A 24526-nucleotide genomic window follows, 5' to 3' on the forward strand; every position below is an offset into this window, starting at 1 on the left:
GTGCTTGACAGGCTGAGAAAGAAAGATTTCCAGGGATGCTTCCAGGCTTGGCAGCGGCGCTGGGATCGTTGTGTTCACTCCCAGGGGAACTACTTTGAGGGTGATGGATGAATTTAATACCTGAGATAGGTGTACGGATTTTTATACGCGCAGTCTTGAAACTTTCCGATCGCACCTCGTATTTATGATAGTCATTATTATTTCTTGTGTTATATGTTTATTCTTGTTTGTTTACAGTGCAGACACTATTTTCTTTTGCATATAAAATGGTTTCTTGAATATATAACAAGTATACTGTTAATATCTTTAAATGCCAAAAACTATCCCTTGTACGATTCCGTTGGTTTTAAACCTGCTGTGTGCCTTACTGCCCTTTTTTGAAGAGTAAAAATTCGTTGAGTGAGTACTTTGGCACTCTGTCCCCATACGACGATTCCGTAAGACGAGGGATAAATCAAACCATGATACAACATTCTTCTTTCATTTAGATTAAGTATTTTAGAGAGTCTATTAATTATAAATAGGTTACGACTAATTCTTCTACATATTCTTTCAATATGTACTTCCCAACTCGGGGTGCAATCAGTCACAACCCCCAGGAAGTTATTACTTTTTACTTTAACTATTTCCCTGTTCTTTATTAAAAATTTTAGATTATTTTCCTGCCTACATTGTTTTGTCAGGAAAAGAATGCGATTTGTTTTAGTTGGGTTTATAGATAAATTATGTATTTCAAAATACTGCTCTGCTAAGCCTATATTGTCTAAGGTTAATGTTTGGAGTCCATTTATATCTTGACCTATGTTCAATTTTGATGTGTCATCAGCATACATTATTATTCTGCCTTGTGTTGGATGTGGAATATCATTTACATATAAAATTAAAAGTAATGAACCAAGGACAGAACCTTGAGGAACTCCATATCTAACTGTAAGGCTACTTCACAAGTATTCTTTCATTTGATTGTTTGCTGCATGTGGGACTTTTACTTATTCTGTTCTGTTTGTGAGATAGGATTAGATTAGCTTATGTGGTATGCTACAAACTCCATATTGGTATAATTTATCGATGAGAATGTTACGCTCAATACAATCAAATGCTTTTGATAAATCTAATAATACACAATTGCACTTTATTTTATTCAGATTTTCAATGATTGCAGCAATTGCACAGATTTATTAAGTATATTGTGTTTACCTAAGAAAGAAATTAGCTATTACCTTTTCCAGAACCCTTGAAAGAGCTGGAACAAGATTAATTGGACAACAATTGTTTGAATCTTCTTTCGTCCCTTTTTGCAAATTGGTTTCACAACTGATTTTTTTAATGTAGATGGGAAGATGCCTTCTCTAATTGCTGCATTTATCAATTCTAATAGTGGTCTTATCATGTAGGGTACACATTTCTTTAATAAATAGGGGCAGATGTCATCAAGTCCTGATGAAGTTATTCATTCAGCACAGTGATCTGAAATTAGACTTGTTTATTACATCAGGCATGTTAATAATGTTTTGGTCTATAATTGTTGCCATAATTTAAGTTACTGGAGTGGGTATATTAATTGTTATAGTCAGATTAAAAGCATTTATAACATTAGTAACTGTGGTCACGCCCATTTTCTTGAGTATTTATGTTCAAGTCACCTACTATTATAATATAACAATCTTTCTGTACTAATTGCTCAAGAATACCTGTTAACGAAAACGAAAGCATATAATTTATCCCAGTCGCGAAAACCTTACGGAGATTAATTCCCTAGATTATAATTGTATGTGACTTGACCGTGACCACGTCGGTTATCTGGCGGCCCTCCTCGGTATTATCAGTCTTTTTTGAACTTGAATTGTTTACAAGTGTAAGACTATTCTTTTCAATCTTGGTTTGCGGAAGTAGTTTGAAGGAGGAAAGATAGCGTCAGCCTTTAATGCTTGGGACTTCCTACATTCCTTGCAAGTCTAAGATTACAGTCGCGTACTAGACACTTGGTTTCTTTGTTTGTTACAATCGCGTTCTTGCCAAGCGAAAGGCGTCCAGTTTGGCGGTACTCTTATCTAGCGCTGTGCTGGATTGAAAATAATACAAAAAAGAAAAGGAAACCTTGCTCATCTTTCATCCAGATCAGCTTGTATGAAGGTAGAATAGAATTAGAAATATATCTGTGACTCCTATACTGTGTATTATAGACGAAGGCTGTCATTTCTAATCGACGCGATTGCTACAAATCTACAATTGTACAATATATGCGTGAATTACAGTGGGAGGATCAGGATAATGTGAATAAATTAATTTGGTTTTCTGTGTGTTGTTCGAAACTCAATAAGTTAATTCTACTGTTTCTAAAAGTATTATAGTTTTAATTTCAAGTACAAGTTTGATAGACAAGCATCTTTATGCCATTCAATGTAAGTACAAGATGGAATTATAACCTTCATGTACCAAACACTAATCTCAGTAAATATCAGCAAGAAGTTTACTGTACTGTAATTAATCTATGCAGAAATCTTCCTCACATTATATAAAGTCCGGATTGCAATATAAAGAAAGTTAAGCAAGCAAGCACTAAAAGATTTTCCTATCTCACTCTTACTCCATTGAATAATTTACCAAAAATTCTCAGCTATCATAAATATATATATATATATATATATATATATATATATATGTAAGCATTAGAGGCCATGCTTCCATGTGTATTTTTGCTGTAAAACTGTAGTTGACTGAATGACTGTCATAACTATAATTTATGAAGATTTCTGTCTTCTGGTTTGTTGCGCTGTGTAGACTGGTTGATGTTAACCAACGTTTCAGAGATCATATTGCCTCCATCATCAGGACGATGATGATAGAGGCAGCAAGTATCTCTGAAACATCGCCCTGATGACGGAGGCAGTATGACCTCTGAAACAACCAAGAAGACAGAAATCTTCATACTCACTGCTGTGAAAATCTCAAATCTTATAAATAAATTCTGTTTGTCTTGTGTTATGACCATGATTTGGTGTAACTTTACCGTTTGAATGTTGCCATTTGTGATGGAGTTTTTATATATATTTGCAAATATGTGTTTTGTTTGCATCATTCGTAATTTGTCATATGATTGAGCTGGTATATAATAACGTGTAAACTTTTGTGTTAAGTTTTAGGTTTCTACAACGTAGTTAAATATGTTTAATCTTACTGTTATGTGTGTAAAACCATAACGGTCTTGTTTTATATGAATGTGTCTTTGACTCTCACCCTAAGGGAAGAAATTAGAATTATATTGTTGACTTGTTTTTTTTAGGTTATGATGCTCTGTAGTAGTACAGGTGATTAAAAACGTTCTTGATGACATTTTCACTACTGTGAAAACCTCAAATGTCATGGTTTCAGAGTGTTTGAGAACAAACTCCAGAGGAAAACACTGGCACATGTCAGATGGTAACGGGAGGGTGGGGCAAATTGCATAATGTAGAACTTTATATTATTATAATATTTTATTTGGATATTATTCATTGTCTAGCACCTTCGTTTATTCAGTTCATCAAATGTTACTGTGTTGAACATTACACGGTCATGCATCACAGATAGGGGAGAATAGAAATGCACAGAATATTGTAGTTATAAAATTTGAAAAGAAGAGATAATTAGCAAAACTAGTCCTGAAAATTCATTACACTATACTCACCTCACATTCAGCCTTTATTGTTGGAAACGTTGTTTGCACAGGGTCCTCTTCCTCTTTTATATCTGTCTCGCCTTCATCTTTTACTTTGATGAGCTGACTTCCATCATGAGGAGAAATTGGACATGTTTCATTATACGAATCTGGTATTACTTCCTGTAAACTGATGCAGTTCTGCAAAACCGTCATCACGCATATTAAGTATCTAAATTATATCACAAGGAAATGTTTGGGTACTTGGAAAAAACCATTAAAGAATAAAAGTTCATGATGAATTGATAACCAGAATATACGGTCATTCGGACGCTCACCACTATGTATGCATTGATGTAGCTTGAGGTCTTCCTTTTTAATGAATGATTTATTACACATATCACAGTCATTTGGGCATTCACCACTATGTATGCATTGATGTGTCTTCAGATGACTCCTCTGAATGAATGGTTTACTACACATATCACAGCAATATCGGTGCTCACCGCTATGTAGGCGCTGATGTACCTTGAGGTTGTCTTTTCTACTACATGATTTATTGCACACATCACAGTCATATGGGCGCTCTCCTGTATGTATGCTTTTATAGTTCTTTACATTATTCTGACTGAGTGCTTTATTGTAGTTATCAAAGGAATATGAATGATCCTCACCATGCATAAGTTGATGTTCATTCAATGGACTCTGTTAAAGAAAAGGAAAATATATTATGAAAACAAAATGGAAGGAATGAAATAAGTTGAAACTAAGGCGTAAAATGTCAATAAGTATTACATAAAACCAGTCCCATTACACGGCCATAATTTATTGAAAGGTCTGCTATATATAATCCAAAAATCATTTGCCCTCCTCGAAAACAGGTTTAAAACAGCTCATTCAGTATGGGATGTGACGACAGTCTGCAGAATTTTAACCCAAACCTGAGTCTCAAAATTCAAATTATACTGAAACCTTGAATGTTAGTCACTCAGGTCATTTTGTTCTTATCCTGTAGTAGGTCTGCATCTGAACTTGTTGGTGAACATATTTTATTACTCATTGTGATAGCAAGATTTTATAAATGTGCTACTTGATTCTCGTGGCTCACGGACAATACACAAAAATCAGCTGAAAACAAAGTTTACCTTGGGTTCAGTCTTTACTGTGGAAAATGCTGATGGTACGTAAAACTCATCAGGTATCATGCCAGTGGAATCTTCTTCACCAAGAACATCCACATCATCTTCTGTTTTGATTATATCAACATTCTGCAGGAGAATTATCAATTAAACATAATGATTTCAGATAATACATTTCACATACTCTTAAGATACGCAGCAAAGAGACTGTATGTATAATAGAGGATTCCATGCTGCAATTTTTTAAATTAAGTTATATGCAAGGCTTCAAAAATATAATAGGGAATGCTCTCAAACTAACATGAAGTCCTTTCAGGTGAAATTCTATCTCACTATTATTTCTCATATTAAAAATTCTGAAACATGAGAAATTTTGGAAATATTGTGCACTGCAAGAAACCTCACTAACCTTGTGTTGCTGGAGCAAGAAAAGGAAAATATATTATAAAAACAAAATGGAAGGAATGAAATAAGTTGAAACTAAGGCGTAAAATGTCAATCAGTATTACATAAAACCAGTCCCATTATGCAGCCACAACTAATGTGCCAACACACAGCACTCGCTTTCACAACACCCATCCCAATACAACTTAAAGGACACCTCTGTGAGTATAGTGTAATGAATTTTCAGGACTAGTTTTGCTAATTATCTCTTCCTTTCAAATTTTATAACTACAATATTCTGTGCATTTCTATTCCCCCCTATCTGTGATACATGACCCTGAAAATGTTCAACACAGTAACATTTGATGACTGAATAAAATAAGGTGATAGACAATGAATAATATCCAAATAAAATATAATAATATAAAGTTCTACATTATGCAATTTGCCCCACCCTCCCGTGAGCGATTAAATGCGAGCGGTGCGAGTTGCGTGGGTGAAGCGGAAATATCAAACTGGCTGTTTGTGTGGTGCTGTCCTAGGTTCCAGCGAAGCGGTCAGGAGAGGGAAGCGGCCAAAGTCCGATATCAAATATTTCGATATTTTCGCGCGAGTCGCTGCGCTGGCCAATAAGGCGCATGCGCAAGAAAGCTCTGACCGTGCAGTACACGGAAGGTGCATGCGCAGGAAGGCCGTGTACTAATATTGCGGTCTCTCACGAAGGACATAACAAGCTATTCCCTTATGTCATATGACACCCCATCCTCCTTATGCAGCTGGCATAGCTCGCTTGTTATCGCTTACGTAGACATTGCCTTAAGGTTGATAGTCAAAGACACATTCATGTAAAACAAGACAAGTCATAGATAATGTTTCTATTCTATTTCTAATACTATTCTACCTTTATACAAGATGATGTGGATGAAAGAAGAGCAAGGTGGGTTGTTGGTGGTGGTGGAGGATTCCCCCCCCCCCATCATAATTTACAATCCAACACAGCGCTAGTTATGGGGACAGCCACACTGCACGCGTTTCGCTTGGCGGGAACGCGATTGTAACAAACAACAGTAACCTTGGGTATAGTGCACGACTGTAATCGTAGACTTGCAAGGAATGCAGGAAGTCCGAATCGTTAAAGGCCGGCGCTATCTTTGCTTCTTCAGTCTTGGCATGTAGCAAGGTTACAGTCATACACTTGTAAACAATATTACCACAATACAAGAAAGAGTGATAATATCCAGGAGGGCCACCAGATAACCGGTAACAAGCGTTGGACTAAGGGATGTGGCTACGGGGGACGGCACCATGCTGTGGTCACCGGTACGTCATATATAATTATCCTCTGGGGAATTTTTTGTCTGTAAGTTTTCGTCTTTCGACGCTGCGCTCACATGAAAATTCAACAGACAGCATAGAGTGTTAGTATTTTCTGTGGCAAAGATAAATTAAGATTCGAAAGAAAGTAATTTTAATAACTATTTAAGAAGTTTAATATAATTCTCCTTGCAAGTAAATTCGTACTTGCATCACTGTCTTACGTTTTGAACATATGGAGAAGGCATTGTTATGGGTTGTAGCACCCCATAATCTGGCAGAAGTTTACCAACATTTCCGAGGTCCGTGTTGCCTCCATCATCAGGGTGATGAGAACATATGGAGAAGTTATAAACATAAAGCACATAGATGTCTTTAATATGCCAAATGCAAAGCTGTTGTTGCCAGAAGTGTGCTAATCAAAAATATATAAAATCATGCATGCATGTTGTAATTTATATACCAATTAGGCATGATGAAATAAACGAATCAGTAGTCAATAAGGAATGGAAATATGGACATTAACAAGGTAGGTAAAAGTGCTGGACTCCAGCAATATACGTAGAGCATATCTTACAAGGCATGGACAGCATTTAAATAGGTAGGTAAAGAGTATGTCACTCAAGAAATAAGTAAAATAATAGGTAATAATAGAGAAATCAATTCTGATGAGATAGCCTTAGGTTTTTAAGTCAGGGAAACTAATAAAAAAGACTGGACCACAATGGCTCCAGTCATTACAAAATAAAAAGAATGCAATCCAGGCAACAATTTAAAATAATACATCAAAATGCACAATATCTCAGAAATAAAACTGAGCTATTTACAGCATTCCTCCAAACTACCACAAAAGATATCTTGGCCATTTCTGAACATGTTCTTAAAAATGATGAAATAATGCAATGTACATTAGGTTATACTGTAGTTTCACACTTCTCTAGAAGAGAACATAAAGGGGATGTGATAGCTATTTATAGCTCTAAGAATATATTACAATATAAAACTGTGAAATGGATTTCAGAAAAAGGTTTAGAAAAAACTTTTGATGTTGCTGGTATAGAACAAGTAGGTGAAAGGAAAAAAAATAATTATTGCATTATATCGATCACCAAGTGGTGTATTACATGATTTTTTTATACAGTTAACAGGTATTCTTGAGCAATTAGTACAGAAAGATTGTTATATTATAACAGTAGGTGATTTTAATATAAATACCCAAGAAGATTGGTGTGACCACAAACAGTTACTAATATTATAAATGCTTTTAATCTGACTATGACAATAAATATACCCACTCCAGTAACTGAAAGTATGGCAACAATTATCATTACTAACATGCCTTCACACTGCAATTCCACTGATGTATTAAACAGCCTACTTTCAGATCACTATGCTCAATGTATAACTATTAATATGACTAACCACAACAAATTAGAAGATATAGAGAGGGCAGGAATGTATCAGAAGCCAATATATCAGGCCTTTGCTCTTTAATACAAAATGAAACTTGGACTGAAATGTTCTGGGATAATGATGTAGAGAAAAAATGGGATTCTTTTATAGTATTTTAACTATTATTTTAATATAGCCTGTACAAAAGTTAGAAGAAACATTGTACATGCTTTAAATGTTCCTTGGATCAATAATGATGTTATTACAGCAAGAAAAAAATTAAAAAACTTATATGATCTTTACATGCAAAGTAAGTATGTTATTTTTTAATTTCTGTCTCTTTAAGTCTACAGGAGTATTTGTACATTAGAAGGGTGTAGTGTATTCATATTGTGAATTTCAAGTAATATATTTCAGTGAGATTGAGTAAGCCCTTATAAGTTTAATCTCATGCATGTGTCACTGATGATGTTTACAGAATCATAGCTTAATAAGTTTTCCATTACAATAGGCGAAAGTAACTCATAGGAACATTGAGAAATTCCATATTGTAATTATTAAGTAGAGTTTGTTACATTACTTAATTATTCAGAACAGGACAAAATTACTTTAAACTGTGTCCAGTTGAAACAAATTACTTTCTTATATAAAATGTTTAATTGACCAACCATAAAGCTTACTTAAGAAATGTAACTCTCAAAGAGCTGTATATGTGGAGTACTTTCTTAACAGGCTATGTCCTGTGCCTTTACTGCAGTAAGAGCTTTTCAATTTTTTGCTCCAGCAACACAAGGTTAGTGAGGTTTCTTGCAGTGCACAATATTTCCAAAATTTCTCATGTTTCAGAATTTTTAATATGAGAAATAATAGTGAGAAGAATTTCACCTGAAAGGACTTCATGTTAGTTTGAGAGCATTCCCTATTATATTTTTGAAGCCTTGCATATAACTTAATTTAAAAAATTGCAGCATGGAATCCTCTATTATACATACAGTCTCTTTGCTGCGTATCTTAAGAATATGTGAAATGTATTATCTGAAATCAGTATGTTTAATTGATAATTCTCCTGCAGAATGTTGATATAATCAAAACAGAAGATGATGTGGATGTTCTTGGTGAAGAAGATTCCACTGGCATGATACCTGACGAGTTTTACGTACCATCAGCATTTTCCACAGTAAAGACTGAACCCAAGGTAAACTTTGTTTTCAGCTGATTTTTGTGTATTATCCGTGAGCCACGAGAATCAAGTAGCACATTTATAACATCTTGCTATCACAATGAGTAAGAAAATATGTTCACCAACAAGTTCAGATGCAGACCTACTACAGGATAAGAACAAAATGACCTGAGTGACTAACATTCAAGGTTTCAGTATAATTTGAATTTTGAGACTCAGGTTTGGGTTAAAATTCTGCAGACTGTCGTCACATCCCATACTGAATGAGCTGTTTTAAACCTGTTTTCGAGGAGGGCAAATGATTTTTGGATTATATATAGCAGACCTTTCAATAAATTATGGCCGTGTAATGGGACTGGTTTTATGTAATACTTATTGACATTTTACGCCTTAGTTTCAACTTATTTCATTCCTTCCATTTTGTTTTCATAATATATTTTCCTTTTCTTTAACAGAGTCCATTGAATGAACATCAACTTATGCATGGTGAGGATCATTCATATTCCTTTGATAACTACAATAAAGCACTCAGTCAGAATACTGTAAAGAACTATCAAAGCATACATACAGGAGAGCATCCATATGACTGTGATGTGTGCGATAAATCATGTAGTAGAAAGGACAGCCTCAAGATACATCAGCGCCTACATAGTGGTGAGCACCGATATTGCTGTGATATGTGTAATAAACCATTCATTCAGAGGAGTCATCTGAAGACACATCAATGCATACATAGTGGTGAATGCCCAAATGACTGTGATATGTGTAATAAATCATTCATTAAGAAGGAAGACCTCAAGCTACATCAATGCATACATAGTGGTGAGCGCCCATATTCCTGTAATGCATGTAACAAATCATTCAATCAGAGGAGTAATCTGAAGAGACATCTACGCATACATAGTGGAGAGCATCCATATACTTGTGATGTGTGTTATAAATCACTTATTAGTAGCGATATCCTCAAGAAACATCAACGTATACATAGTGGTGAGCGCCGATATTCCTGTAATGTATGTAATAAATCATTCATTAGTAGCGATGCCCTCAAGAAACATCAACTCATACATACTGGTGAGCGCCCATATTCCTGTGATGTATGTAACAAATCATTCAGTCAGAGAAGTCATTGAAAGAGACATCAACGCGTACATCGTGGTGAGCATCCATATGTAATAAATCGTTCGTTAGAAAGGAAGGTTTCAAGATACATCAACGCATACATAGTGGTCAGCGCTGATATTGCTGTGATGTGTGTAATAAATCATTCATTCTGAGTTGTCATCTGATTGTGCATCAGCGTGTGCATAATGGTGAACGTCCATATACCTGTGATGTGTGTAATAAATCATTTGGTCAAAAGAGTGTTCTGATAGAACATCTAGACATATATAGTATAGAGCGTCCATATTTCTGTCCTGTGTGCAATAAATCATTCAGGCAGAGGTGTTTTCTAAAGAAACATGAACATAAACACAATGAAAAGCATACATATGCCTGTGATGTATGTAATTAATCATTCTGTCGGAAGGGTCATGTGCAGACACATCTGTCCATACATAGTGGTAAGCATCCATATGACTGCAATGTGTGTAATAAATCATTCATTAGTAAGGAGGACCTCAAGATACATCAGTGCATAATGGTGGTAAGCGCTGATATTGCTGTGATGTGTGTAATAAATCATTCATTCTGAGTAGTCATCTTAAGGTGAATCAGTGTGTGCATAATGGTGAATGTCCATATGCCTATGATGCATGTAATAATCATTCAGTGCAAGGGGGACGTGAAGAAACATCAGGGCATAAACAGTGGACAGCGTCCATATTCCTATGATGTTTGTAGTAAATCTTTCAGTTAGAGGGGTCATCTGAAGAGACATCAACGCATACATAGTGGCGATTGGCCATATTCCTGTGATGGTTGGAGTAACTCATTCAGCAGAAAGGGAGACTTTAAGAAACATCAACAGGTGCAAAGAATACAGTGTTGATATTCATCTTATGTAATAAATCATTCATTCAGCGAGGTCATCTGAAGACACATCAAAGCATATTTCATGGCGAGGATCGTCATTTGTGATGTGTGAATTCACTAAGTAGAGTGATCTCATCATCACTGATCATGTAATATATATTACATAGTGTCCATATTCCTGTGATGTTTGTAATATATCTTTCGTCTTTCCTTTGTCAGAGTTATCTACAGAGACATCATTGGAGATACAGTTGAGAGCATCCCTAATCTTGTCAGATATAGGATATTTTAATGTGGTGCCAAATGGGCAGACGGCTCGCACTGGAGAGGTGGGGCCGCACTACTCCTCTCCTTGACTAGTGGATGTGGGATATGTGTGTGGATATCACGGAGTGTTGCAGGATGTAGAGTTCCCTCGCCAAGAGGAAGGTTCAGGAAACAGAACATGGGAGATCCTTAGCCTGGAAAGTTCGAAGAACGGGCTGCCGCACATAAAAGTCTCTTCCCCGAGTGCTGGTGGTCCTGCGTGTATCCAACATGGCCCAGTGTGGAACAGTAAAGTGAACAGTGAGGGAACTAGCGAGCTAGTGAGAGCGAGAAGCCATCGAGCAGTCCAGTGTGGTGCTGAGAGCCAAAGGCTGTGTGAAGAGCGCTGAGTTTGTGAACTAGAATGGCTGAGGAGCCGTTGAGCAGTCCAGTGTGGTGCTGAGAGCCGAAGGCTGTGTATTAAGAGCACTGAGTTTGTGGACTGGAGCAGGTTACGAGCCATCTAGCAGTCCAGTGTGGTGCGGCAAGCCGAGGGCTGTGTTGTGAAGATTGCCAAGTTTGGGGGCCGGAACAGCTCAAGAGATAGTATTCGGGGACAGAACTGAGTTTGTGTAGCGTACTTGAAGAGTTAGAGTCTTAGCAACTGTTTTGTCCAATTTTCATGTGTGTAGACTACCGTAAATTGTTTGTTAAGTAAATCATGTTTGACATAGAACCTAAGTAGTAGTCGTCGTCGTCATCACAATATTTTTCTGCTCTAAGATTCTGAATAAATGTCACCCCATGCATGTGTGCAGTACATAAGAGTATGTTCCAGGATCATTCATTTCTTGACTCTTAAGACATATAGTTGGAACAAAAATTATATTTTGTTATTTGATTGTTTTGTTCAGTAACATAACACTAGATTTTACTTGTTTTTAAATGTTTGGAATATGTAGCCATTACTGTACATAAGATATTGTAGAACTGAAGAGATGGAACACAGTTCATTTCCAGAAAAGTTCTGAGAGTTAAACTGGCCTCTAGAATCTTCAACTAAATAATTATTCAACATACCCATCCAAACCTTAAACAGTGAGATTCACACATTCTTGAGAAGACCTGGGAACATGTAGGGATCAAAACAATGATCTCACTCTCACATCTTCATCATCTAACAGCCAAGGTCAGTCTGTGGTTGCTTTTTTATTTGTGGTGTTAGGGTATTTGTTTCTTTGTCATCCGGATTATCAAGTCAGTAAGCACCTCTAAAATCTCAGTCGGTTTATCGCTGACTACAAGGAGCTACATCTCTGAAGACAGTTAATTTCATTTAGCTGTTTTGAGAATTTAAGATCTCACAATTTGTTGCCCTGTTCCATCTTCACTAATCAAAAAACTCTCTTCTAAGGTCACTTTTTATTATGTAGTTCTTTTTTATGGTTTATTTAACAACAGTCAATTACTCAGGCTATATAGTGTCAAGTGATATAATTGATAATAAATTACAAAGGGAATGGAACAAAACGGTCATAGCCTGATTGAATGTTGTATCTTGGAATTTGTTTCGATGGAGTAAGAGCCTATTTGCTTAACATTGGCAAAATGAAAAAAAAATTCAGAGGCAGAGAAGTTTAGGATAAAATGTAGATAAATACAGATGATTGTACCTCATAGAAACAATGATAAAACAGGCAATGATCACAAACGGACCGAAGACAGTCGCTACCTACATGGCAGTCCATTGTTTTCACTATTAAACAGTATGGAACAATGTTTATATTCCATAGATCCTTCATAGTACAAGCCAAGGATGTGGGAAACATCTTAATATTAATACCAACACTTCATACAAATATGACTTGATAGTTGTAGCAACTATTTACTATGCATCATAAGTTTCAATTGAAATAAATTCTAGTGTGCAAGCAGTGACAAAAAAGAAAAAGAAAGAAAGAATCTTTCAATGCTGGCTTAAACACTGAAATTAATGTTATATTAATTTAACTTTTAATGCCAAATGGAAGTGTAATGGTTACTTAATCCTTGCCTAACAAGCACAATTCTCTTAAATCCTTTCATACCTTGCAGTGTTGAATATTTATCTAAAATAAATTGTTTGTACAATACAATATTTTATTTTTGCTGTAGATCAAAAATACACTGATACAGGATATGTCAATCTAAATTATACATTATCAAAATACAATAATGATGAAGATATAATCCCATTGGAGATATACATTAGATTATCAGTAGACAATATTTGAAAATTCTTCATTAAGATAGTCTTCTAGTGAATAATAATAACCCCTTAATAAGAAAGTCCTTCAATTCCTTCTTAAAACTCATTTTTTATTTGTTTTATTATGGTAGGCAGTTTGTTATAGAAGATAACCTGCTACTTACGGTTTACTCTCATAAAATTCTAACTTGTGTACATATTTATGATAGTCTTATTATTTTTTGTGTTATATGTATATTCTTGTTTGTTTACAGTTCAGACACTTATGCATATAAAATGGTTTCTTGAATGTATAACGAGTATACTGTTAATATCTGTAAATGCCAAAAACTGTCTCTTCACGATTCCATTGGTTTTAATCCTGCTGTGTACCTTACTACCCTTTATTGAAGAGTAAATCTTCGTCGAGTGAGTACTTTGGCACACTGTCCCCATACGACGATTTCGTAAGACAAAAAGGGACAAATCAAACCATTATACAACATTCTTCTTTCATTTAGATTAAGTATTTTAGAGAGTCTATTTATTATAAATTGGTTATGGCTTATTCTACTACACATTTTTTCAAAATGTACTTCCCAACTAAGCGTGCAATCAGTCACAACCCCTAGGAAGTTAGTACTTTTTACTTTATTTTCCTGTTCTTTTTTAAAAATTTTAGATTAATTTCCTCCCTACATTGTTTAGTCCCGAAAAGAATGTAAATACATTTATTAATAGAATAAAATTATACCTGTAATTTGACACTACCCTAAGCCAGTGACAGCTAATCCTCGGAATCATTTTTTTAAACCTATCACTTTACCCTCTGTATTGCAATCCTCCGGGCCAACATTGTATCTGCAATTCCTCTTCCGTACTCTGCTGATTTATTTCATAATTGCACGAACTCAAGCTGCAATACCGACTGAACTGTTCCGTAGAGTGAATGGTTATTTGAGTTGTAAGTAGATGGCAAACGTGCTGAAGGCCACTGTGTCGTCTGCAACGCAGTGCGTATGGTGGGTCGTTGGGTGAGAGTAATGATTCGCGGCTGGTTAAGGATGGAAATCATTACACAATGTATTATCCCTATCAGTGATCTAATGGAATCAGTTGGTATGCCTACACTTATGTTGTAATGTGCGTACGTCGTTCTTATAGATTTGTAAATGGTGTTGGAAAGATGGCTCTTATTTGGGACAAATATGTGTTATAAGGTAAACGTATGATGTATGTGGGTAACTTGATGACATTTTCAATCAGATAAGGTGTATTCGAGAAGGAATGAGCATGAGTCGTATGTGCTTTTGACATGTTCTTAAATGAAATGTTAACATGTTCAATGCATGTTTAACTTTGGTTGACAGTGATGGGGATGTTAACATCTAATTTTATATACTGGGGCACAAGTGATAACTGCCTGTTGTTGTTCTTGTACATCACACACCGAAATGACAAACTGTAAATGAAAAAGTTATTCATTCTGCCATATCACTCCATAGAGAACATTTTGTTATTAAGAAAGCTTTTCAACCATACCATTCCACGGAGAAAATGGCCTTGTTTTTTATAAGATGTGACAGGTATCAAAATTTTTCAGCACAAAATTTGGCAAACTACTGTATACACAAATGTACATCTGCTGTTGACACCAGATATTTTGAGACTTGTCAACAATTTAGGATCTTTGCTAAATTCTTCACTGCAGATTTTGAATTTTGTATGATAACCTAACCTCAATTTTCATGCAGTCAGGTTTTGATAGCCCCACTAATAATTATACATTTTCAGTATCTTCATAAAACTTTTGGGTTTGGCACAGTTTGTATGCATCTTTGGCTTCTGGTCCTTGTGAATGTAGTCCTTTACTTTATCATATACAGACTGTAAAGAAGGTTGTGAGAGTGAAGGAAGATTGGATTGTTGCATTGAGGTGCTGTAGTATGCTTTAGTTTAGAGATTCTTACTTCTATGATGTGTCTTTTTGTTCTATTCTTTTCACATGTGGTGGCTCAGCATATTCTCTGTAAGTGTAGAATATGTGGCCTGACAAAACCTAGCAAAGTGAAACCTAGGAGGAGCACTGGGATTGAAAAACTATCCTGCAATGTGGCATGGGAGAAATCTGTATTCTGTATTTTCACTATTTCTCTTCAAGTTTGGATATGTGTCTACAGATTCTCTAAAGGACTGGTTTCATTCATTTTTCCTGCTAATATTATGGTGAATATTGACCATTATCTGAAGTATATTTCACATTTAAGACATGGTGCATTTTGAGTACTAGCATGCTGTTAATTATAAATGTTATTGATCTGACCACACAACATATAATAGATGTATACAATCAATTCATTTGCATGTTTTGACATGAAAGCATAATCTTCAGACCATTCACCATATTAATATGAAATTATAACTAGTAAAATTTATATTTATTAGGTATCCTTTTTATGATTCCATTAATGGGTGCCTTGTTCAAGTCTATATTATTAGATGCAATTGTTGTCATAAAAATATAATTTAAGAATAAACTGTCAGACAATATAGAATCAAAAGGTTATCAGTTAAAATGTGGTGTTTCTGTTGTGCTTTTTGTTGGTATGTTTTGTTGCTTATTTGCAGAAAATCATTTCTGAAGTAGTAATTTTAATGAATGTCAGTAGTGTTATTCAAGAAAAGATTAATCTTTATTAGTGCTGTTCTGCTTAATGCTCAGTGTTCATTGTACTAATCCTCCATAATGGTACATGTTTTGGTAATGTGTGCTGAAGAAGTGGTTGGCATCAACAGCTTGTATTTAATTATGCTGTAGAATATCTTATCAGGAAAGTTCAAGAAAGTCATGAAGGACTGGAAATGAGTGGCCTGAATCAGGTAGTTGTTGATGCTGATGATGCTTTGTTGGGGTTTAATATAAATACCCAAAGAATAAAGCATCAATTTTTCTATGGGTCAAGAAAAAAACTGGTCTAGAATTTTATTCACCAGTTTACTCACAATGGAGTTGTTGTTGTTGTTGTTGTTTCTTGGCTCTATGACCCTGTTGAGCGTTTTCTTGGTTGAAGTGTGCATTTATGAGTAGTAAGTGACCAGCCCACTGATTGCATAGTTTCTTCTCAATTCTGATTTGGCTGCTAGAGCCATCTAGCAGTTAATCAGGAGACTTGGGTTAGAAATGGCCACTGAATTTTGATTATGAAACATCTCTTATCATTCTTGTAAGATTCTTTTACATGCCGTAAATCTACGATATAGGACCACCAGCTTTACTTCCCCTCCGAAGGAAGTTGTGCTACTGATTTTTATCACCCTTAAAAATCCACTGACTTCGGCTGGGATTGAAAGCGCAAACCTTGGGTCCAGTGGCAAGCACGCTAACCACTAGTCCTCCGAGGGCAACACTCACAATGGAGTAACTCATAAATTTCATTTACTGTCTGATACAAATCTTCACAAACAGTGGAAAATTATTTCCAACATATGCTGTTAATATGTGGTGTGATTTTTTTTGCCAATCAGCTTATATACAGTTTATCTTTAATGACATTTATTGTCAGGTTTTGTTAAGTTTTTTTTCTGAATGAACTGTCCTGCTAGGACAATCATCCTAATGATGGAGGCAGTAAGCACCTTGTAAATGTTGGTCACTATTTGCCAGAATACATGGTGCAACATTGCAGGAGACAGGTATCTTCATGAGAACCTGAATTCTACATAAGCAAGTTATCTCAGCCCCTCACTTAGTTACTTCAGCAATAAAACATGTTATTAATATTCAGGAGTTGTTTGGTTGCTATTCCAGCTGGATTTCACCTATCTTGACTAGGACTTGATGTTTTTTTGTTTGTTTATTATTCAAAGTATATGTTGGGATAAAGTGACCTGTGCAAACAGAGGTTTGTGGTGCAGGAAGAGAGAGAGAGATGTATATACAAATTTAAACTGATTCACACTTGAAGTAAGTGAATTATGTATAAATCAACTCTCTAAGCCAATGGATTCATGACGGCATGAGCATATAATTGGACAGAAGCATCCAAAACATGATCACTGTCATTTATGCTATGCCTGTCACTTTAGTTTCTCAAAATTGGCTGCAACCACACCATGCCACATTCCTTTCTGACTCAGCTTTCATCATACTGTTTCTCATTTTATGCTAAAAAATCTCTACTGTTAATACATATTCATAAAATAAACATATTAATCATCCCAGCTGCTTTGATTTTATCATTATAGAAGTATTAAATTTGAATGATCATTGCTGTGTACTACTCAGTTTCAGTCATGGCCGGGAGGTTGCCTGTTTTGTTGAGATCTTTTGTAGGTTATCTTTTTCCATATCCAGAGATAATGTCATGATAGTACAATCACAGACACTGCATACACATTCTTCCAAAATCACTGTTCATAACTATCTTGCATTTTCTTATTTGATATTGCATAATGCAAGCATTTAACAGAGTGTTATTAAATAAATAGAAACACCAAAAAATTCTCATCTGCTGTTGCATTTTGGTATCAGTAAGTTGCAAAATGTTACATAATGAAGTTTGGTCTCATGGCATTGAAATTCTGCTTTGTCCTGAGAGTCTCTCAAGGTGAAGGCTGAACTACTGTGACCCATGTCATGTGAGTCCAGTCTATACTGAAGAGAGGCTCATCTCTCCAGAATATGTTTCGTAACTGGCAAAAATCATGGTTATAAAAACAATAAGAACAGGAAAGAAGGTTTGCAATTCATCTTGATGAAAGCAGGAAGTCAGTAACACAAAGACCTTGTAAGTGACATGTAAGAAACATTTTTGTTCCCAGAACATTTTTGTCTTTCGTAGTTATTGACAGAATGCCAAAACAGAATTTTAACCTGCAGGTATGAACACAAGAATGGGTTAGGTAAAGTATACTAAGAAGAAAGATGAATAAGATGAAGGGATAAATAGAATATCTGAAATGTTTTAAGAAAATGTTCCAGCATGATATACCATGGAAATCAGTTTCATATAGATATTTTGTTGCTAGGGGAGTATTATTTTGCATTACACATCTTGAAAACAGAACATAACACATGTATTCCTTCGTATTCCGGAGGGTCACGTTGTAAAGCTGGCCGCAATTGTTTCAACCTGGCGCCACATTAGCCCGTTCTTATCGACTCCTGGGCAGCAGGGTTATAAAAGAGGACAGTTTATAAATTTTTTTACGAAGTTACTATTGCAAGTTGGTCCACGCATGTCAGTAATTGCCTTAGTCGAAGCCAGTAATAAGTGAAATATTTTCCACTGTTTTGGCGTGATTAATCTTTCATTGTGCTGTTTGATTTCTTTTTCTGCGATTCCCACTTATCTCGAAATATTATTCAGTACGACAAATATATATAAAAGGTGTAGTTACGTACGCCATATTTTACTTAAGCGTGGAAGTAAAAATTGTAATGAAAAAAACCTTAATACTTGGAGCAATAAAGCATCAAGAACAGAGCAAAATCTACTCAACTCACAGACCCCGTAGGCATAACCTGCGGACCCCTGGTTTATGAACAAGGTGTGAGCGCTCATTTTTCTCGATTCCGTCCCCCCGTACGTCTGCTGTTCTGTAAGCATGTATTGATGCTGCTACGGATGGACGAATTTTGATTATATCCCTGCTTAATCATTGAATTACTAAAATTTGTCGTCCAAATGCAACCTTTTCCCCAATCAGACAACAGTGTAGTCCTTGTATTATTTATATATTTGCTTATTTAACGCCACTTTTAGTTACAAGTCATTAGTGCTAAATGATGGGACGGCTGTGAGTAATAAATTAGAAAGAACGTACATTTTATGTCATATTTGTACTACATGTGTATTTTTAAAGATAATGGTTGTCAAATCCTAAATTCAGTTTCGTTAATATCGACATTTTGCCGACTTTTAAATTTAAAATTTGTAAAGATTGAACCATATTTCGTGGAAATAAGTTCTGGTTCGTAATGAATACCGTAAAACTTGATACATTACATTGCTCTCTCTCTCTCTCTCTCTCTCTCTCATGTCCGCACACCTGCACGCAGGGTAGTTGTATCGTTGTGAAAGTGGACTGAGAAATTCCAGAGGTACAGTAAACCTTCCTTTAAACAACTTTATTATGTGCTATTGCACTCATGTACCCCGTATTTATCGGCGACTCGTATTTAATGAGGCATTGTTTCAGGTTTGCTGATTTTTTTCTCAAGTCGCCGGCGTACGTTTATTCATACTTCGACGTCCCACGCTTTTGCAACACACACAACAGTTTCACTTATTTTCGGATCGTGATGTGAACTGCGCAAGGTAAAGCATTGGCGGCCTTGTGCAACACTTTAGCGTATAGAAATCTGTAAAGGGAGGGGTTTTGAAAAAATTATCTCGCTTTGTTGGCATCAGTATTGTGCCTTCCTATTACCTTTTTAAGTGACGAACGTACGTAGCCTACCGTATTTTACCGGGTTATTTTGACGTAAATACGTCTATACGGAAGGGTCCTTCGGCAAAACTGCATTAGGAAAATGTGTAAGATACATACCAACAAAGTGTAAATATGGACCGACAGTGGCCAGCTTTTATATGGCCGGGATAGCTCAGTCAGTATAGTGACTAGCTACGGGCTAGACGGTCGGGGTTCGATCCCTGACGGGGGTAGAGGATTTTTCCTCTAGCCTCTGCGTCCAGACCGGCTCTGGGGCCCACCCAGCCTCCTCTACAATGGGTACCGGGGTCCCTTCCCGGGGGTAAAGCCGGCCGGGGCGTGATGCTGACCACTCACCACCATCTAGTGCCGAGGTTAAAAAAGAGAGGAGCTATACCTCCACTCACCCCAAACGCCTACATGGCGTATAGTGGGACAAACTTTACTTTACTTACTGCGTGCATAACAATGCTTTACTCCTTTACCTAAGAAACTAATTGTCATGTCATGTTTATTCGGCATTGTTGTGTTTCATTACTGCCGTCAACAATCCGCTTTCGTTATTGCGGAAAGAGCTGAGGTGTGAATCGCGTGTAGAAGTGCGTCGTAGAATAGATAATATTGTGCTGTTAAAACCGTTTTAGAATATCACATGTACTTACGACAGATTGTACTGAATTAATGAAATTATTTATTTATTATGAAAACTTTATGAATGTTCCCACAGAAAGTTTTAACGAGTTTTTTATGCCATGATTAATAAAACAAACATACCTTTAATTTTTATTACGATTTTTCTCCCCTATAAATTAAAAATGTAATATATTAAAATCATCACATAATATGTAATAAAACAATCTAAAAGGTGGGAGATTACACAGTTCTACCAATTATAGAGCTGTCAGATATATTATAAAGAATCTTTGGATATAGTACTAAATTTCACATGCTTTAAATTTTACATTGTCAGGATGGAAATTCATGGCAGGTGGAAAATGGCAATTCTTCTTGAATAATTTTTGTTAACATCAACACATTTCGCAAAACATCTGAATTGAACTGAAACCATTTAGCTAACATGGAACATCTTTATTGTCTCCATACATTCAAGTATGTAATTTCACTTTAATTGTCCATTTATGCTTATTAAAATGTAAGGCAAAGAAAATACACTTAGAGATGGGAGAGACATGAACTGAGACAACTGGAAGAAGAAATTTTGCATTGTAGTAGATTGCTGTAATTAATGTGTTCTTGTTTGCAGATACCAGTTAAAGTGGTTGCCCATGGCTTATGGCAGTAATGGCAGCTATTCCAGGTAACCTGAAAACATTTGTATAGTATGTTTTATTTGTGAATAACAGCAGTTGTTGTTGTTGTTGCCAGAATCATATTTTTATACAATGTTTTAGGAAAAAGGAAGCCACCTACACCTCCAAAACCTTCATTACACCATTTGGCAGGCCCAAATTTAGAAGAAGGCCATGGTGATCCTTCCAAAGAAAGGTTAGTTGCATTTTTATAACTTACTTGAATACGTAAGTACTAATTAATATAGCAGACTTGAAACGGTAGGAACAGTGGGTATTGTGTTTGTTCATTCATTTGGTTACTTACAAGCACTGAATCCTTTTCAGGTTATTTTCTGGTCTTCTAACATATTTAGAAACTCAAGATGCATCTATTCACATATATATGGAATATGATATTCAGAACTGACTCCATTGGTTGCATGATTTAAGGAGCACATGGCCTTAGACTTAGTGCAAAGCTAGAGTTGAATCCTGCCTAGGTCATGCTTATTTGTGTACATTTTTTTTTTCAAACTCACTTTCAGACATCTGGGGTTAGGAGAAGGGGGTGACAGAGATTGATTTAATCATTCTTTATATAAGGATACTTTTTAAACTATGAGCCGGGATAGCTCAGTCAGTATAGTGACTAGCTACGGGCTGGACGACCAGGGTTCGATCCCCGACGGGGGCAGAGGATTTTTCCTCTAGCCTCTGCGTCCAGACCGGCTCTGGGGCCCACCCAGCCTCCTCTACAGTGGGTACCAGGGTCCTTTCCCGGGGGTAAAGCTGCCCGGGGCGTGATGCCAACCACTCACCCCCATCTAGTGCCGAGGTCAAAAAAGAGAGGAGCTATACCTCCACTCAACCCAAGTGCCTGTATTGCATGTAGCCAGACAAACTTTACTTTACTTTTTAAACTATAGTACGTGACTGTAATCTTGAGACTTGCAAGGACTGTATGAAGTCCGAAGCGTTAAAGGTTGACGCTATATTTCCTCCTTCCTCCTTCACCCCACTTCCTCACCCTGCAAGTCTCAAGATTACAGTCTTACACTGTACATAGGTTACATAATATTGAATTTTCGTTGATTATGAAATAATGAGCTAGATGGGGTGTGGATGGAAGTGGTCATGATCTCTTTTAACGTACTGTCCCAGAATTTTGAGATTTCAAGTTCTGATGATGGAGAGTATGGAGATGGCTGGTTTCTGGGTTGTTGCGCCGATCAGTGAACTTCCACCAGACTAGATGGCACAACAGCTGTAGAAGACAGCCATCTATATCCTAGTGTTTGTCTGGAGGAATTTAGAAAACCAATAAGAGCCTGTTTCAAAATAATCAGTTGCAGGGCCAAGATTAGAAACTGAAACTTTCAGATATGAAGTGTGAGTGTTGTCCGCTCAACCACAGTCTTAGCATTTTTTATACATGTCCAGAATAACTTGGATCATTTCACCCTCAGACAGGAAGCTGATTTCTCAACTCTTCCTTGAGCTCAGTTAAGAAATTACAAGAGGCTTGGCTTATTTACCTACTTTCCTTTCCAAAAGAAAATAAAGTAGGCCTGTGAATGACCCTATTGTCTGTGATTTCTACTTGTTAACTGATTGACCAATTTTTACTTTTTTGTGTTCTTTGTAAGCAAGTGAAATAAGAATATGTGGCAATATGAACATTTTGATGTAGATGTAGGTTTGATAGCAACAATTAGCGAACCAGCGGAACTAAGAGAATTAAATGTTGTATGACGATAGATTGTAAGCATTCTTACAATTTGCGTATGAAATATTATTCATAAGTCTACAGTTACAGACATGTTGATCATGTGAAAGCTTGTGTTATATTCAACTAATTTAATGTAGATATTATATGTCCCTAAATAATAAGATCATTCTGTAAAGAAAAATAAAACATCAGCAACAGTGCTGTGTAACATATTTACAACTGGAAGTGATACCAATTTCTGATTTGAGTTATATTTGATTTTGTTGCCATTCACACGTCAGCCCAGCCCTTGAGCTAACATTTAATTTATTGTTGGATTATAAACTTGCATTACCTAAATGTGACATTAAGAACGCAAGTCTGTGCCATAGGAAAGTAAGGAGTATGAGTTCTGGCCAGAACTCCTTGTCTTATATGTAACACATTAGTTACTGCAGGTGATCATGTGAGAATTTGCCATTTTAATGAGTTGGTCCATTTATTGTGCATTTAACTTACTAGATTTATAATGAATATTCATATTAATAGTGTGATTTAATAAACCAGATCTACATTTAAATAATGCAGTCTGTGTCTTATCTTTATTTTATAACATGAACATGTATGACGAGGTGTTAAGTACTGTCATTCAGGATTTATTTGGGAAGGTCAGTTTAATCCATGCATCCCCCCTGACAAGTCTAATAATATAACAAAATAAATTGTTAGACTACCATGCTTATGATATAATAAGATAAAATGTTAAGACATCTAAGAAGTTTATACAAACATCATAATCAAAACTTGAAGTGACTAGATGTGCTTTAGATATCATTCAGTAGGTAAAACATCTTTTAGAATTGGTCAGTTGAGAACAATGTTTGGAGTACAATTTATCAAGCTGTCTTGGCAGTTCTGCTGGATGGATTGGTTTGTAACTTGAGGTGTGAATGTGAACATTTTTAGAATGATAGGAAACCTTAAATTTAGGATATAAATGTGAGGCTAGATAAAATAATTCTGGTGAATTTGGATCTATTTTTTTCTTAAAAACATAATTTTCTATCTATCCAAGGAAAAGAGTTCTAGCCTCTGGGAAAAGAAATGTTAGCAGACTGTATAGTCCAGTATAGGTACTTTATTTACATTATGAAAACTTTGATAGCTATGTAACTTCAAAAACTAAACAAAATAATAGTAGATTTAAAAATTCAGTTGTTACTCGTTTTTTTTGTGATACATAAATTTGCATCTTTCAAATGGGGATCTAATTTGATCCTCCCTACAGTAACCCTTCTCCATGATGTAATTGCCATTTAGCAGAAACACAAGAAAGTACATTGATTCAAATATGGTTTGTCACCAGTACTATTCATCATGTTGGACATTGTATTGTAATCAATTTACTGTTTACATCTCTAGTTAGAGCACCAAGTAGTTTATTTACAGTATATACAGTTTTCATTGTTATATTGACATTGTTGCTTTGTGGGATTCTTGTTACCCCCTTCAGGACTTGCCTTGCCTAGAGGAGTGGTATAAGTGTAAGTATTACATACCAGCATAATGTCAGCACTATATTTTATTTTATCATA

At 35.8% G+C, this 24526-nt stretch overlaps 3 protein-coding genes across 14 annotated transcripts in view; 2 read left to right on the forward strand and 1 right to left on the reverse strand.

Moving 5' to 3' along the window:
• Positions 1–1985: 1985 nt before the first annotated feature.
• On the forward strand, positions 1986–13813 carry LOC110830222 (uncharacterized). Of its 6 annotated transcripts, none has more exons than XM_087355900.1 (4): positions 2001–2133; positions 6073–6480; positions 8939–9061; positions 9502–13813. In XM_087355900.1, the coding sequence occupies exons 2-4, from the start codon at positions 6466–6468 to the stop codon at positions 10177–10179; spliced, it is 816 nt and encodes a 271-aa protein (XP_087212026.1). In that variant the 5' UTR covers positions 2001–2133; positions 6073–6465; the 3' UTR covers positions 10180–13813. The 6 variants fall into 6 exon arrangements, with proteins under 6 accessions (XP_087212029.1, XP_087212030.1, XP_087212026.1 ...); XM_087355905.1 differs by lacking the exon at positions 2001–2133 and having other exon boundaries at positions 3872–6480; positions 9502–9700; positions 11243–13813; XM_022064857.2 differs by lacking the exon at positions 2001–2133 and having other exon boundaries at positions 3872–6480; positions 9502–9532; positions 11243–13813.
• On the reverse strand, positions 3875–4910 carry LOC147872626 (uncharacterized). The gene is made up of 2 exons (XM_087355906.1): positions 4783–4910; positions 3875–4342 (listed from the first exon to the last, which is right to left on the reverse strand). The coding sequence occupies exons 1-2, from the start codon at positions 4840–4842 to the stop codon at positions 3875–3877; spliced, it is 528 nt and encodes a 175-aa protein (XP_087212032.1). The 5' UTR covers positions 4843–4910.
• A 676-nt stretch (positions 13814–14489) lies between the features above and the next one.
• The window catches only part of LOC110830221 (uncharacterized), a 29900-nt gene continuing 19863 nt past the window's right edge, over positions 14490–24526 (forward strand). Inside the window, exons 1-4 of one of the 7 annotated variants that reach the window (XM_087355896.1) lie at positions 14494–14716; positions 15516–15722; positions 21196–21249; positions 21344–21437. In XM_087355896.1, coding sequence (XP_087212022.1) covers positions 21225–21249; positions 21344–21437 — 119 coding nt within the window. In that variant the 5' untranslated portion in view covers positions 14494–14716; positions 15516–15722; positions 21196–21224. Of the gene's footprint in view, positions 14730–15515; positions 15723–19697; positions 19817–21195; positions 21250–21343; positions 21438–24526 lie in introns of all 7 variants that reach the window. The other 6 variants (XM_087355895.1, XM_022064855.2, XM_087355899.1 and 3 more) reach the window with 6 other exon arrangements.

Source organism: Zootermopsis nevadensis, unplaced genomic scaffold (assembly GCF_977971745.1).
Source record: "Zootermopsis nevadensis isolate Lab colony 2312 unplaced genomic scaffold, Znev_1.0 Znev_ptg000025l, whole genome shotgun sequence".
Lineage (NCBI taxonomy): Eukaryota > Metazoa > Arthropoda > Insecta > Blattodea > Termopsidae > Zootermopsis > Zootermopsis nevadensis.

Excerpts from the sequence above, each read along its gene's own strand:
- LOC147872626 (XM_087355906.1), bottom strand. The coding sequence starts at position 4,842 with ATGATACCTGATGAGTTTTACGTACCATCAGCATTTTCCACAGTAAAG. Across the intron at positions 4,343-4,782 it reads CAGTAAAGACTGAACCCAAG|AGTCCATTGAATGAACATCA; the intron begins GTAAACTTTGTT and ends TTTCTTTAACAG.
- LOC110830222 (XM_087355900.1), top strand. Across the intron at positions 9,062-9,501 it reads CAGTAAAGACTGAACCCAAG|AGTCCATTGAATGAACATCA; the intron begins GTAAACTTTGTT and ends TTTCTTTAACAG.